Below are 15,793 nucleotides of genomic sequence, written 5' to 3'. Positions count from 1 at the left end.
ACATTGAACATGGTGACTGAGGCCTGAGAGTCTGAGATGTGGCTCTCCGGTTTTTTGCAGCTTTTCCAAGCATCGCACGGTTTGACCTTGGGGTAAACATGCTGTGACGACCACCGCTGGGAAGATTGCCAACTGTCTTGAATGATTTACACTTGTGAACAATCTTTCTCACAGTTAAAAATGGCCTTATAACCCCTACCAGGGCGGCAACAATTGCTCTCTCTAAGATCACTGCTCATGTCTTTCCTCCTTGGCATCGTGTTAACACACACCTGAACACAGACCAGAAAACTGCCAACACTTCTGCTTTTAATAGAGGTGCTCACACTTGTGGACAATCAGCTGATCACTTTTATTTCATTCGCACCTGGCTACTACTTGCCCTTTTAATTCCGACACACTGAAGCCACTGATAAAGAGACAAGAGTTACTTAGTTCTAAACATTTGTGTGAGTAATTAGAATTTATGGAGTTAGAACGATTGATTCTAAAAGTCTCCTGCACTAATCAATCAAATCTGTGTCCATAGCATGGCATTTAGGCAGTTTGGTCCAGGTGGCCTGCAGCAGTTTTCTAGAAGGCCAGAAGTCAAACAGCCCACATGGAGGCTCTTTATAGATAGATGCATTTTTACATTTACACTGTATTGATCCCACGAGGAAAACAGTGCTCAACATAACCCACATGTTTCATGGCAAACCGGAGAGCCACTCAAACAAGCTTATTGAAGGCTATTTAAAACTGAGAGTCATTTACTGCTATCAGAGGACAACAGAAGGTAGTGTTGTGGGTCGTTTTGCTGATTCATCTGTATTCCCAGTTCATCATTATATGCCACAGCTCGTGAGCTCATGTTTGCAAGCCGACATGTAGTATAAATACTGTATATGAGAATTTTATAAATGTACAATATAATAATTAGACTTATAAAACATTTTTTTAATCAAAAATAATTGGAAAAACATTGCCATGACTGTAAATGTGTTTGCCATTCTACAGCCTTTTAATTAAGAAGAGAATCAAACCCCCAGCTTCAATAAAAACACGTTGCCTGTCAGCACTGGTGGTTCGCACCGCTCTGATTAAACTTGCAGAGTTAGTGCTCATCACAGTGCAGCTCTGCCCCCATCTGGCTCAACGCAGCAAAGCTCTACAGCTCACTCACAGCATAAGGATAAACTTCTCTCAGTTTTGCCGTGGAAAGAAAAAAAAAGTCGTTGAGCAATCACTGTCTGTATAGTACATGGGTGTCAACAAGAGGGAGGGACACAGATGGATGAGATATTGAAACTCGGATAACAAAAACCCAACATTAAATCCACTTTAACGCGATTTTTATTGTGAATGTCTGATCACACGTGTGTAAGAAAACGAACTTGATTAATCGAATTTGGCTTTGTATATTGAGGCTTAAGCAAAGATTGAACACATTTAGATTAAAAAAAGGGGGGAGGCAGGCGGTTTTCATTTCACAGTAATGATTGTATAATCATGTCACAGCCCTGCCCAGAGTATAATTAAATATGACATTAAAGGATTTAACAAGAACTTCTGTGGTCTCTTTAAGTGTGCCATGTCATAGCAAGCATTTCTTACTGTTGAATTAAACCACATAAGATTGACTCGTATTCATTTATGCCTACATCCCTTTATCCCGTTTAGAATTGGTGAGCAGTCCAGGCCATTGGTCAGGTTTGCGCAACAGCCTCTGGGCCAGCAGAACAGGTTGGATGACCGTCAAGTATTTGCCAGCTTTTGGTTTAACATATCAGACGGGGATAAGAGGGAGGTAAGGCAAGTAGACTACTTTGTTACTCCGCCCGAAATTGTGGTGGGAGGGTACTGAATTGAGATGTATGAGGGCAGCGGCGAGTTTGGACGCGTCTTTGGAGAAAAAAAAGGTGGAGGAGAGGAGTCGCCGTGACTTTTCTTTCTTTTTTGTTTCCATCCTTCCGAAAGGGGATCCACAGATTTACCTTCTCTGTGAGACGGCGAAGGAGTCTGTTTGGGTTTGTTGACTGTCGGGTCACGTATTCTGCTGAAAGTCCAATCAATGTGCGTAAAAGGGCTCTACTTCCTCACCGTCCTGTCTGGACTCGCAGCTTCAGGTGAGACCCCCCGGGTTTGGTGTGATCGAGAACGAAAATATGATTTTAATTGCATTCAGTGTGATTTCTCCACATTCATTTTTACGTCTGGTTTTTGGTTTTGTCTGTAAAAGCAATGTAAGTAATGTAAAAAACGAGTTTTAATGTTGTTTTTTTCTTTGAATATCTACACTATAAACTAGTTTTACGCCTGGATGTTCCAAAAGTTTACGTACAGACATGTCCCAGGAGTCTGTTATGTTTTAAGACATAACAGGAAGACCATTACAATAAGAAATGTTCAAAGTAAAGAGAAAACACTGATTGCATGTATATAGCGAAAGCTCCGCGGGGACCCCTAACCTCCATCTCGTCGTGCTATCGTGCGTCATCGGGAAGTGGAGAACTTGGCATTGTGGCACCGAGTGGGTCGTTTAAGAATTCCTGTAAACGCCGTAAAACAGTCTTAGTGGAAGCAATTTATGACAAACTAACGACTTTACAGTATTTACCGGCATCAGATGCCGGCTGTATTGTCTTTGTGGTTTCATGCAACCTCCTTTCCTGCCTCTTAAAGTGCATCCGTGCTTGCGTTCATGGAGACTATGAAGCGGCCAACTGGAAGCAGATAAGTCCACCTGCTTCCCGTTCGCGGGGGGCCAGGAAATGTCAGTTGGATCATAACAACTTGTCAAATAAACACTGGAGTAAACAGTAATGGAATCATACCCGTCTATTAAAGCCACTCACGTCAGAATGATGATGGCACGACTAATGGAACATGTTTTAATCGCATAAATTGGTGTATCAATGGCAATTCATTCAGCAGACACCAGGTTGTTTAACCTTGAAGTAATCTCTGTCCATCCCGGTTAAGTGGATTATATTGATTGAACATTTCCATCCACTGCCAGAGCACCATGCAGGGGTTCAGTGTAGTAGCAAGCTGCTTATGTTTACAGTGAGCATGTGCCTGCAGAGCACTCATTATACAGTCGGACTGAGCAGCAGGATGACTGAATATAATATTTGGACACAAGAACGATGGATCAATAAAACAGCATGTTCATGAGAAGCATGTTGGAACTGATTGCAGCTCAGCAGAATGATGAAACCAGACAACACACACACAACTCATTTTAATAAGACTTGTACTAAATTGCAAACTTGTATCCACAAAAAAATGGATTTAATCTCCCTTAACCATCAAGCATACAGATTCACTGACATGAAAACATGTGCCTGCTGCTGTTCTTGCGTACATTTAAAAAAAAAAAAAAGACATGTGGTTTTCATGCGTAGACTTGCAGCAAATGAGAAAGCCTTTTTTAAAAAAAGAAATGCATATGACATTAAGAGAGAATACTCTCACACTGCTCCTCCTGCTGTTTTGCACATTATCACAGCAAGTGTGGCAATGGTGAATGGCCATGATTGCTCTCAAAGACAAATGCACTCCCCTTTTGTGTATTTTTCTTTGATTGAATTCTCTGTATGCCAATCGGTGCCTGATTATTTGAGAGCAGCAAACATTAGTTTTAGGCCTCTTATGAGAGCATCCTGCTACCTTTGTGTTTTGGGGATGCCACGTTATTTGATTTTCACTTCATGATTATTATTGTGGCCAAATGCATCCACGATAATAATATTATCACAATATTGATAGAAAACTTCTAAAAAAGATACATTGCTATTTGGCTCATTCATCTTTGTTTTGACAGTTTACTCTCATTTCTTCTCTGTAACTGAATTTATCTCGAATAAGGTGTTAGGGAAGTTTAAAAACAACACAAAAATAAATCTGCTTTCTGTAATGTTACCTTTGTCTGCTGAGAGGAAATCACAGTATTATTGTATGTGTATTATCAACATAATGTTGATATTTCATTCTTTTATTATCATGATTATCATCAATGCCTGGTGTATTGTTACAGACATAGTATGTCGCCCACCCCGCCAACCCTAAGTTTCCATCCTAGACTGTTAGAAGTACACAGCATGTGAGAGGGAAGTTTTTTTTGGATCAAACTGCAATGCACCCAGTTCTACTGGAAGTAACTCACGGTTAACTGAAACTTGTTCTGCAAATTGAGTCGCAAAAATAGAATAAATGTGCAGCATAGCCGTTTTCATTCTCCCATTTCTGGCAGTGACTGCGTTCACACGAACCCTTTTTCATTTTAAGCATTAGCAACTTTCCACATCGTTTCCATGGTTATTCCATCATGGGCTCTGCCACTCTGCCTACTTGTCTTTCTTGATACAGCTCTTCCCATCTTCTGCTCTGGAAAGCCAATTATGGCAGATGTAATATTCATTCCTGCCGCACACAGGTGCAGGAATGTCAGAACTAAAGTGAAAAACATAGAGAATTACCAGTGCTGAGGGGCCGCTAGCATTTTGTGAACTTGTTTGGCGAGAACTTTTATGCAACTGACTTTGATTTACATGTTAAAGTCCTGCACTGCTGGTTTAAAGAATGCATAAACAATACACCATTGTAGCTGTTGCTGTTTTCCCCTGATAGGACGTTACAGTATTCTCCTGTTTTGAGCTGATGAAATTTTTCAGGGGGTAAAATGACATTTAAACTGTAATCATTTATCTTATCGTGGTCAGACTTCCTTTCCAAGCTTAGAGTTTGTAAGGAGAACATAACAGTAAACAGATTCTTTAAGCTCTTTATTGTTCTGTGCTGCTTTATGTCTTGTTCCTAAAAACATAGTTTGGTGCTCCAATTGTTCTTGTGTCTGATTACTTGGCAGAACCGACAACAAACAACCTCTTGATCAGTTTTTACAGCTTAAACCAGATTTGTCTGATATCTCTTACTTCTTCTCCAAATACGGATACCAGACTATAAGTCTTTATCAAACACTCGTATCCCTCTCTGTTGACAGTAACTCTGTATTTCTCATTTTGGTGCTATACTTTAATTCTTCTTGTCTTCCTCTTGACACTTTCCTCTTCAACCGAAAACATGAAGAGCTAACAGGCTGACATGTGCCGGCCTGCCCTGATTTTTAGGTTTAACACACACAGACACACAAACATGTGAACAAATGGCTGACTGCAGATTACCAGGCGCTCACACCGGATTGTTTAGGCTTCAGCTGAACTCTGTCAAGTTTACAGTGCACGAGCAGCTCCTTGTACCTGTTTACCGGGAAATAACGGTCGTCTCTCCCGAAGGCGTCACTAATCTCTCCACAATGACAGGTCAGCATAAGAAAACACGACTGTGGTTTTTGACACACCGTATTGTGTTGACATACCTAGAGGAGCGCCTGGCCTTTGAGTTGAGTTGGTAGAACAGCCCGGGGGTGTGTTGAGTTGACAATGACGTGTTCATATGCAAGGACACACCAATCCCAAACACAGAAGGCTTATTCAAGGCACATCTGCAAAGTGTTTCAAGCATAAGGCCGTGCTCTGCTCAGATATAAATAAACAGGGACCTGGAATTTATTCATCATAGAAAAAGGAAGAATGCTTGCAGGTTTAGCTAAGGTTTGGGTGTGTTTATCTGCGTCTTGGTAAAATGTGAAAACTGCATTTTTGTGAGGAAGATTTCCTCTTTTTGTCACCACTCTCTTACTCCCCCTCTTTTGGCTTCCAAATATTTAAAGTATCGGTAAACAAGTTGAGCTACAAGTTCAAACAAAATCTCCTGGGCCTTTACAGCATCTTACATAAGGATTCGTTTCCCTCAAAACGTCTCTGAGTCATCTGATCTGCAGGTAGCCAGTGCAAATTTTTCATCACTTGCCAACTGTTGAAAACTTTCTGACTGAATGCTGTGCAATCATGATATAATTTCCCAAGCTATCGGAGCCATTAATTTCCTTTCTTTGTTTAATATGATCGCATACTGGAGTCTGCATGTTCTCCACTGTATCCACTAATTGTTACTGAAAATGCAAAAAACAGAAAAGCTGCTTATTTAGCTTTTAGTCTACTTATTATGAACACGGCACTCAACGGTTTAAATACATGAGAGCACAAGTCGATGGGATCAGTTTCACAGTAAAAACTGTAAAATTTTACGATGCTTATAACTATTTTAGGCATATATTTAGACAGGGCTGTGATGGACTGGTGACCCGTCCAGGATGTACCCTGCCCCCCCGAGACCCTGAGTTGGATTAAGTGGGAATAGAAAAGGGATGGATGGATGAATATAGAGAGGTACTTATCACCCATGGCAACTTAGTAGAGTTTTCTAACCTGTGGTTAACAGAGAGAAATAGTTTGTTTTAACCCAAAGCAGGATTTCCCCCCCCCCCCCTAAACTTTACCAAGCAGTTTTCTTGCTTAAAGAGATGTTTTTTTTCTTTTGTTTTTAAAGTGGGGTTGTGCCGAGTATTTTGGATTAGCCAGTGTTTCACCTTCAGTAGACAGTGGTCAGAGTGCTCTTAGTTTGGTGATTCAGAACCGAATCCACCGAACCGAGCTAAGCTAAAAGCCACGAGAAAGCCAAGGGACCACGAGAAGAGCACATTTTTTTTTCCCTAAAATAAAAATAAAATAAATTATGATTCTGGCAAGGGCTATACCATAGAGTTTCACATCTTGTCATATTGTTACCATCAGATAGTTTTTACTTTGCATTACATTTACAGTCTGTGTTACTATCTGATGCAGAAGTGACGCAGTGTAAATTTCTGCAATATTTCAAAATGCTATCACACGTTTGAGCTGTTGTTTTAGTATTTTTTCTCATGGCTCTTTTTTGAGTAGCATTTAGCTTAGCTGGCCTGTCAAGAAACCTTATTATTGTAACTGAGCGCACTTCGGCCACTGCATAGGAAGACACTGGCAACTCATTAGTACTACCTTCAGCCCAACTTAGAAGTAGAAAATTAAAATGGTCTAGAAGCAAAAGAATCTATAAGGAATCCAGAAGAAAGGAAGGGAAAAAAGTGATATTACAGATCAACTGAAAACAAAATCTAGAAATAATAACCCTCTATTCATCTATTCATACTTTAACCAATCAGATAAAAAGAGCCCAGTTGGTAAATCAAACTGCTGCCGATGCTGAAAGAAGAGAACAAAAACATATTTTTCAATGAGAATAACCTTCATGGTTAGGGTTAGGACACTGATATAAATCATATTAGGCTAGAAAAACATCCACATCCACCCTTTACTTAAGAGCCCACCCTTAGCTGCAGGTATATGACATAAATCCTATGCCTCAGGTGCATAACTTGAAACCTGGAAAGATGGATTCTCTCATGACTATTGCACAGGAGATTCCTGCTGGCTTGCAACGGAATGATTTTAGACTTCGCACATAAACACTAAACTACAGTATGCTCCAAGCCACTGTAAGCAGTTGGTTCCTAACACCTGCAGAAGCGGAATCCCAGAAGCATGCAGCACTGAGTGAGCATGTTAATTAGCGTATTAATTCAACTTTTCAGCTCATGGAAACAATGTGTTATTTCCCTCTTTAAAAAGTCTGTCGGAACCACATAAGAAAGTAAAACTGTTTACACAGAGTAGGTGTCTTAGTGACAAGTAAACTGACCCTCATTTGGAAAATTGGCCCGCGTCCCTTTAAGGCAGCAAGCAAAGAGAAGAGGTCTGTACCTCCTCCACAATGTTGTTTCTCATAACTGTATATAGTGTCATTTGTGCAATTAATCATCTGCGCAGGAGCAGAGGTGGAAGTCACAGTGGGACTGGATCCACTCTGACTCATACCACTGTTGCAGAGCAAGTACGCATCTATATAATTCCACGGTAAATGTGTGAAGCTAAGGCAGTAATTTCTGAGTTTAATTGTTTGTTCAACAGAAGCCGGTGAGCTGAGCTGGATCGGAGCTCACACATTAGACCTCCTCCTCTCCCTCAGGAGTTTGTAATCCCGAGAAGAAGTTGTTGAGTCAGCCGCATGGTGGGAGTGTAAAGGGCTTGATGGATTAAACTCTTATCCTCACTCACCCACTTCACGTTTGCTCTGGACATTGTCGCTTGATGAATTACAATTGGTTTGGAGGAAGCAGGAGGAGGGGGGGAAAAGAGGAGAGGAAGAAAGTGTTGGAAAAAAGACGATGATGCTCGGCATGTGTTTAGACTGACCTTTAGAGTGTGCTCAGACAGATTTGTCCGGTGGAGTTCTTACATGGCCTTGAAGGAGGGCGAGAAAAGTAGGTTCAGCATAAAAATAGCAACACGTGACATTTTCAACAGTTCTAACTTTTTCTCCAGATGATAAAAGAGTTCAGATTTACTTTTCCAAACACTCAACGTCGAGTATGTCTCTTTGACAGTGATGCATTTTATACTTCAGCTGTACTTGAAGAAATAGGCACGAACACCTTCAAGTGCTCTTTTATGAGCCACACAAAATGGCTGAAGTATGAACATGTCTGAGTAAAACTATAGCTGATAGTTACACATGCGATTCCTAAAACCATTTACACATCTTCAACTGTATCCATTCTTGAGAGCCTCTTACAAAACAAGGGGACCTGGTTGTTTGTTGCTTGGCAGTTACAGTAAGAGAAAGTTCTGGTATGTTTAAACCTGGGTCCTATTTTCCAAACTTTTAGAGCCTAAATGCTTGATATGAGCAAACACTTTTAGAATTGGTCATTTTTTGAGAAAGAACGCTGAAAGAACGCACTGACAAATCCATTGTTATTACAATGTAACCCAAAAGGCCAACAACACAGAGACTATGATCAGAATCAGAATCAGAATCAGAATCACTTTATTAATCCCTTGCGGGAAATTCCTTTTCTGCAGTCCACTCGTTTACAGAAAAAAAAGATTAAGTCAGGAAATACAATAGAGCAAAATAAATATAATACAATAAGATAAAATAAGATAAAGTAAAGATAAAGCAAAATTACAACCCCATACAGTAAAATAAAATTACACCCCTCCCATATTAACAGTGTGTTACAACCCTTCCCATATAAACAGTGTAAAAATAAGATATAATAATAAGTTATACATATGATAATATGTATTCAAGGATTTGCATTTATGCAGATTTTCCTTTGTACAAACATGGGGCTTCTGAGTGAAAAGTATATCAGGCCATGCATTTTCAAGAATAATGTCAAGATCTGCTCCACAGTAAAATCTGTTCAAGCAACTGTGCCACACAAAGCCAGTGTAGCTGTCATTCATGTTGTGTACTGGATGTTTAAACTCTGTGTAGTTTCCAACAACTCCTCCAATCAAAACGATCAGATAGGTCGTTCGTCCATACCTTTAGATACAACCCATAACATCCTGTAAGGTACAACTAGTATTAACACCAGGCTGCTGAAACTGTCAATAGACAAAAACAGAAACGTACATCCAGCACGAGAAACCTCAGAAGGTCACTCATTGGTTTTTAGGTTTCCCACATGTCTCTATTAGAACTATGAAATAGTGTTTTATTATTTAGTTATTTCATTACTGAATCAACACGATTTAACAAAGGATAAAAATCTATGTTTGTAAAAGACATTTATCACAATCTGTAACTGGCAGATTTAGGTTTGCTCCCTGGAAGTGTATCCAGTAATATTTGCCTTTTTTGTCATTTTTTCCCTTCAGTTTGGAAATGAGGAAACATGAACCGTTATTTGTTTTCTTTTTTATCTTCTTGATATCGCTAAGCTCTGCTTTCCCAGTAACTTTACCCCACGTCTGTCTCTTTACTATCGCTCCCGAATACATTGCGGTTTTCCCTGCGACAATTCCTGTGAGATCACACAGAAGACTTGTGTTACATGTCAGATACGCATCTTTCTCTGTAGGAATCACATCCATAAAGTTGTCACCATTCGAATACCTCTGTGGAATTCTTTACCGATACATAATTTACTTGTAAAAGCGCTCTGCAGCACAGCTGCTTTGCCTTTACTGGTGACATTATTTCACTACTAGAGGGATTCCAAAGCTTTTTTTCTATAAAAAAAAAAATCACACTTTAAAAAAAATGGGAAAGGATCAAAATGCCATAAATACCATACATTTCTTTTAATTAAGCGTGCAAATGATAGCCAAGCCAAAGACAGTGTTTGTTTCGGCACACCTTTACACACAAGACTGACAGAAAATATATATTTCACAGTCATGCTCATCTCACGGGTTCCTTCCATTACGCCACTCAACACTCACCTGCCCCCTCAGATTGGTGTTGTCCACCTCTGTGAGCACACTGTTACCTGAACCTGCTTTTCCCAGCTCTCAGACCTGCCCCTCATGAAAGACAAGCCTTGTTAAAAACAGAGAAAACTATCCTGGCCTCACAAAGCTCTCACAAAATAGAAAAGAGACTCTTTGTAATCGCCTGAGCTCTTTGCCTGGGCTCTTTTATCCCGTCTTAAGTGTTTCCTCCAAAACCGGCACCGCTGAGTCAGGTTTCCTCCGGTGGTCCCTTTGTTTCTGAGCTATAATGAAGAAGGGAAAGGCACAAGCACACCGTGTAGGAAATAATGTATTGAAACCAGGTTCCTGATTCAGAGTGTTATACCAGGTGTTTGCTTTCTTCTGCAGTTTCAATTAAATTCAATTCATTTTTATTTATATAGCGCCAAATACAACAAATGTCATCTCAAGGCACTTAGATAGTAAGTCCAATTCAAGCTATTTTGTAATTGGAATTGGAATTCAATTAATTAATAATAATCTAATTCATAAAATAATCCAATTCGTTCATATAGAGCCAATTCAAAAACAATTTCCTAGCTAAGAAAACCAACAGATTGCACTGAAAACTTTTTGTTTTTCGGTCCAATCTCCCGGCCTGAGCGTGCCTGAGGCGACTGTGGAGAGAAACGACTCCCTTTTAACAGGAAGAAACCTCTGGCAGAACCAGACTCAGGAAGGGTGGCCATCCGCCTCGACCAGCTGGGGTTTGAGAAGACAGAAAGGGGGGGAGGGGGGGGGAGGGGAGGAGGGCCGCAGCGGCGGCGGCACTGTAACACCATTCAAAGGATATCTGTTGGAACAGGGAAACACGAGTTAATGACCACAATAATATCACATATACATAAAGAGAGTAAAGAGAGGAAAGGTGTGACAGATGAGGCCCCCCAGCAGTCTAGGCCTATAGCAGCTTAACTATGGGATGTTTCAGGATCACCTGAGCCATCCCTATTCAAGGTAAACACAAGAAACTTGTGCTAACGAAAAAATAAATAATAAAATAAAGGACCAGACTCAGTGAGTAATTCCCTATACTCCCTATATAGATCTGCTCCTCACACCGCAACAACCATCTTTTTACAGCCACAAGCTACCTCAGCCTCTCACCAACTGCACACCAGTCACAGCGGGGTGGGGATGCAAACCCTGGTTCGGGTAGGGGGAGAAATAAAAGAGGTAAGATAAGCGGGAATGGGATTCAAACCCTGGTTTGGGTAGGGGGTAATGAAAATATAGAAGGTGCCAGAGGTGGAGGCAGGACAAGACACACTAGCAGATACAGCAGACAAATTCACCTAAACAGTCCTATATTCACTAAAAATACCAGCAAAAACAAAGCCATACAACTCACTCTCACCAACTGCACACCAGTCACAGCGGGGTGGGGATGCAAACCCTGGTTCGGGTAGGGGGAGAAATAAAAGAGGTAAGATAAGCGGGAATGGGATTCAAACCCTGGTTCCGGTAGGGGGTAATGAAAGTATAGAGGGTGCCAGAGGTGGAGGCAGAACAAGACACACTAGCAGACACACTATCAGATTCAACAGACCTAACTATAAGCTTTATAAAAAAGGAAAGTTTTAAGCCTGGTCTTAAAAGTGGAAAGGATGTCTGCTTCCCGGACATTTACTGGCAGCTTATTCCACAATAGAGGGGCCTGATAACTGAAGGCTCTGCCTCCCATTCTACTTTTAGAAACTCTGGGAACCTCAAGTAAACCTGCAGTTTGGGAACGAAGTGCTCTGTTAGGAAAATATCTTACAATGAGATCTTTAAGATATGATGGAGCTCGGTTATTAAGAGCTTTATATGTAAGGAGAAGAATTTTAAATTCTATTCTGAATTTAACAGGGAGCCAATGAAGAGAAGCTAAAACTGGAGAAATATGATCTCTCCTGTTAGTTCTCATCAAAACTCTGGCTGCAGCATTTTGGATCAACTGAAGGCTTTTCAGAGAATCTGTGGGACAGCCCAATAATAAAGAATTACAGTAGTCCAATCTTGAAGTAACAAATGCATGGACTAGTTTTTCTGCATCACTCTGAGACAAGATGTTCCTGATTTTAACAATATTATGAAGATGAAAGAAGGCAGTCATAGAAACCTGTTTTATATGCGAGTCAAATGATAAGTTCTGGTCAAAAATAACTCCAAGGTTCCTCACTGTAGAACTAGAAGCCAAGGAAATACCATCTAGAGTAACTATATAGCTAGACAATTTCTCCCTGAAACGCTCAGGTCCAAAGATAACGACTTCAGTTTTGTCTGAATTTAGAAGCAGACAGTTCTGAGTCATCCAGGTCTTTATGTCTTTAAGACATGCTTGTAGTCTGACCAACCTATTGGTTTCATCTGGTTTTATAGATAAGTACAGCTGAGTATCATCAGCATAGCAATGGAAATTTATGCCATGCTGTCTAATAATGTTACCTAATGGAAGCATGTATAAAGTGAAAAGAATCGGTCCAAGCACAGAACCCTGGGGAACTCCATGACTTACTCTGGTGTGTGAGGAAGATTCTTCATTTACAAGAACAAGCTGAAATCTATCAGATAAATATGACTTAAACCAGCCTAATGCAGTTCCTTTAATCCGAATAACATGTTCAAGTCTCTGTAATAAGATACTGTGATCGACCGTATCAAATGCAGCACTGAGATCCAACAGGACGAGCACAGACACAAGTCCGCTATCAGAGGCTAAGAGGAGATCATTGGTAACTTTCAGCAGTGCAGTTTCTGTGCTATGATGCACTCTGAATCCTGACTGAAACTCTTCAAACAGATTATTTCTGTGTAAGTGATCACAAAGCTGAGCTGCAACTATTTTTTCAAGAACTTTAGACATAAAAGGGAGATTGGATATAGGTCTATAATGAGCCATATAGAGTATATAATGAGTAGAGAGTCAGGAGCCAACACGCTCCTGACTCTCTACTGCCCCCACGAATTCCTCTGGTATTGCTCCGTTTCGCCCGGAGCTCACCGGATTGCTAAGCTCTTGACCTACGGACAAACTGACGGATGAAACGACCCCCGGAACCGGGTGAAAGCGTCTGTTTCCGTATTTACCGTAGGGCATAAATGGGCCTTTAGACTACAACTCTGCATCCTGGTCTGAACCCTGGGTTGTCATGTTTTAGGGTGGCAAATAAATTGTTCCATATTTCTAGAAATGAGAGCTGCTCCTCCCAAAGTGGGATGGATGCCGTCTCTTCTCATCAGACTTGGTTTTCTCCAGAAAGATTGCCAATTATCTATGTAGCCCACGTTGTTTGCTGGACACCATCTAGACAACCAGCGATTGTAGGACGACATGCGGCTAAACATGTCATCACTGGTCAGATTTGGCAGGGGTCCAGAGAAAACTACGGAGTCCGACATTGTTTTGGCAAAATTACACACCGATGCAACATTAATTTTAGTGACCTCCGATTGGCGTAACCGGGTGTCATTAACGCCGACGTGAATAACTATTTTACCATATTTACGTTTATCCTTAGCCAGCAGTTTTAAATAGGATTCTATGTCGCCCGCTCTGGCCCCTGGAATGCATTTGACTATGGCCGCTGGTGTCTCTTAATGCCACGTTTCTGACTATGGAGCTGCCAATTACCAGGGTTTTTTCCTCAGCGGGTGTGTCGCTGAGTGGGGAAAATCTGTTTGAAGCGTGGACAGGTCGATGGTGAACAACGGGCTTGACTTTAGAGCTATGCCTCTTCCTGACAGTCACCCAGCCACGTTGTAATCCTGGCTGCTCAGGTTCTGCTAGGGGGAGGCTAATTGAGCTAGCTATGCTCGGTGGCTCCACACTGGCAAAAGGTTCCTGGCTCGCTATCGGTTGATTTTCAACAGTGGAGAGCCGAGCTTCCAATTCAGATAACCTCGCCTCCAAAACTACAAAAGACTACATTTGTTACATGTACCATTATCGCTAAAGGAGGCAGAGGAGTAACTAAACATCTGACACACGGAGCAAGTGAAAGCAGGAGAAGAGAACCGGTAGCCATGCTACGCTAGAGAACCAGACACATCTTTAAAAAGTGAGAATAAAGATCTGTAGGAGTGTGTTAGAACAGAACGGTAAGCTATAGAGTTTAACTATGCAAAATTGTGTAAGTTATAGATCGAAATAAAGTGATTAACAGTACTCCAAGCGGAGCAAGAAATTCCACAGTGCACAAGCAAGGTAACAGGAAGTGATGCAACACGTCTTACCGCAAAGCGTCACAGCGTCCGCCTGTCACCATTAAGGATCCAATTAACTCAGTTACTGTCCGAGACAAAGTTCAGACCTCAAGGCATTCAACATCATCTGACCATGGATGCTGCCATACTTTTTTACTAAATACCACCCCATTCACAAAGATATATATGAGCAGCCCTTAATTCCCCTGAACTTATCACATGAGAACATGTTTTGGGTTGTTTTGGGGAACATATTTAAAGCTATTCTGAGAAAATATCTGGAGCAGAATGTTATCTGAGCATTTCGTATAAGAGAAAGAGATCAATAAACAAGCTTGGCTCTATGCAGTGCTAACGCTACAATCATTCAGTCTGACAAGAGTGTTTGTTCGTCTGTTAGCTAGCAGTGATTAACTAAACTGCGATGGAAAGGCCAGTCATTTAGGCAGGAAGAATCCTTTTCGGGGCAGAGCATGCAAGATGATTTTCAGCTGCGACCGGGACACAATCAGAGTGTCCTGTTCAGCTGAAGTCTGGAACTCTTCAGTTACATACAAGTTCAGAGAAACGACTCGATTATCCTAAATCAGAGCAAAATAAAACTCTCTGTAGTACGTGTTATTCTGGAGTTTTTAACCTGGTATCTGCGGTGCACTGCACTGTTATCAATTTCATGTCAACGAGCAGCGATTGGTTTGCTGAGCATGGAGAGGCAAGATACCGTAACAATGGAGTTGGCTACAGCAACTTGAAGCGTGACAGTAGCAAATAAAGCACCCGGAAGCATCACAAGAAAGCTTCTGATGCCTCAGACACAGAGCAAATTCAATAAAGATAGATTACTGTCTATTGAGCAGTGATCCTGACAGTTTTTGTGTAATTACTCTCACTTCCTGAAGTTCCACAAAGGTAGTTTCTCCAGATACATTTGAAAAAGCTCAATATAGCAGCTTTCCATAACCTTAATCACTGACACTATGTTAGGAACTAAAACTCCCTTTTAGTCTGTTCAGAGCAGGATTATTTATGCCTCTTTTTCTGTTCTATGTTAAAGGGATGGAAAGTCATTGTTGTTGCTCCTTCAAGCTGTTAGCAGACCTATCCTGGCTTTAATGCAGCCCAAGAAAATTCTAAATGCTTCAAAGAGATGCCAGCATGCCGAAGCATTTTCCATCTATGCTTGAAATAGTAGTTGCAACCAGACTGCTCTCCAGCACTGACAGAGGGCTGTAGTTGCCAAAACTCCCCTGAATGACTCTCAGAACATGACAGGCGAAAGCCTGTGATTGGATAAAACAAACATTGAACCGTTTGGCCACAATTTCCAACTGCGAGCGCGGTGGAAACTAGGCACT

General features: G+C 41.1%; 2 protein-coding genes across 5 annotated transcripts in view; one reads left to right on the top strand and one right to left on the bottom strand.

The window, feature by feature from the left end:
• LOC142388547 (apolipoprotein A-I-like) overlaps nucleotides 1-15,793 on the bottom strand; it is a 282,451-nt gene that overhangs the window by 124,111 nt on the left and 142,547 nt on the right. Inside the window, exon 1 of one of the 2 annotated variants that reach the window (XM_075473943.1) lies at nucleotides 8,207-8,210. The exons of the other annotated variant lie outside the window; for it this stretch is intronic. The gene's annotated coding sequence lies outside the window, so the exon portion shown is untranslated. Of the gene's footprint in view, nucleotides 1-8,206; nucleotides 8,211-15,793 lie in introns of those variants that run through there. 2 annotated transcript variants of the gene reach the window in all.
• Nucleotides 1,791-15,793, top strand: part of LOC142388548 (myelin protein zero-like protein 2) — a 31,319-nt gene continuing 17,316 nt past the window's right edge. For 2 of the 3 annotated variants that reach the window (XR_012770314.1, XM_075473946.1), the window contains exon 1: nucleotides 1,791-2,108. Coding sequence is in view for 2 of the 3 variants with exons in the window: in XM_075473946.1 (XP_075330061.1) it covers nucleotides 2,054-2,108 (55 nt within the window). In the remaining variant the exon portion in view is untranslated. The remainder of the gene's footprint in view (nucleotides 2,109-15,793) is intronic. The other variant, XM_075473945.1, reaches the window with a different exon arrangement.

This window comes from Odontesthes bonariensis, chromosome 9 (genome assembly GCF_027942865.1).
Source record: "Odontesthes bonariensis isolate fOdoBon6 chromosome 9, fOdoBon6.hap1, whole genome shotgun sequence".
Classification (NCBI taxonomy): Eukaryota; Metazoa; Chordata; class Actinopteri; order Atheriniformes; family Atherinopsidae; genus Odontesthes; species Odontesthes bonariensis.
Note: the sequence above shows the minus strand (reverse complement) of the source record. Positions and strands in the feature narration are given on the sequence as shown.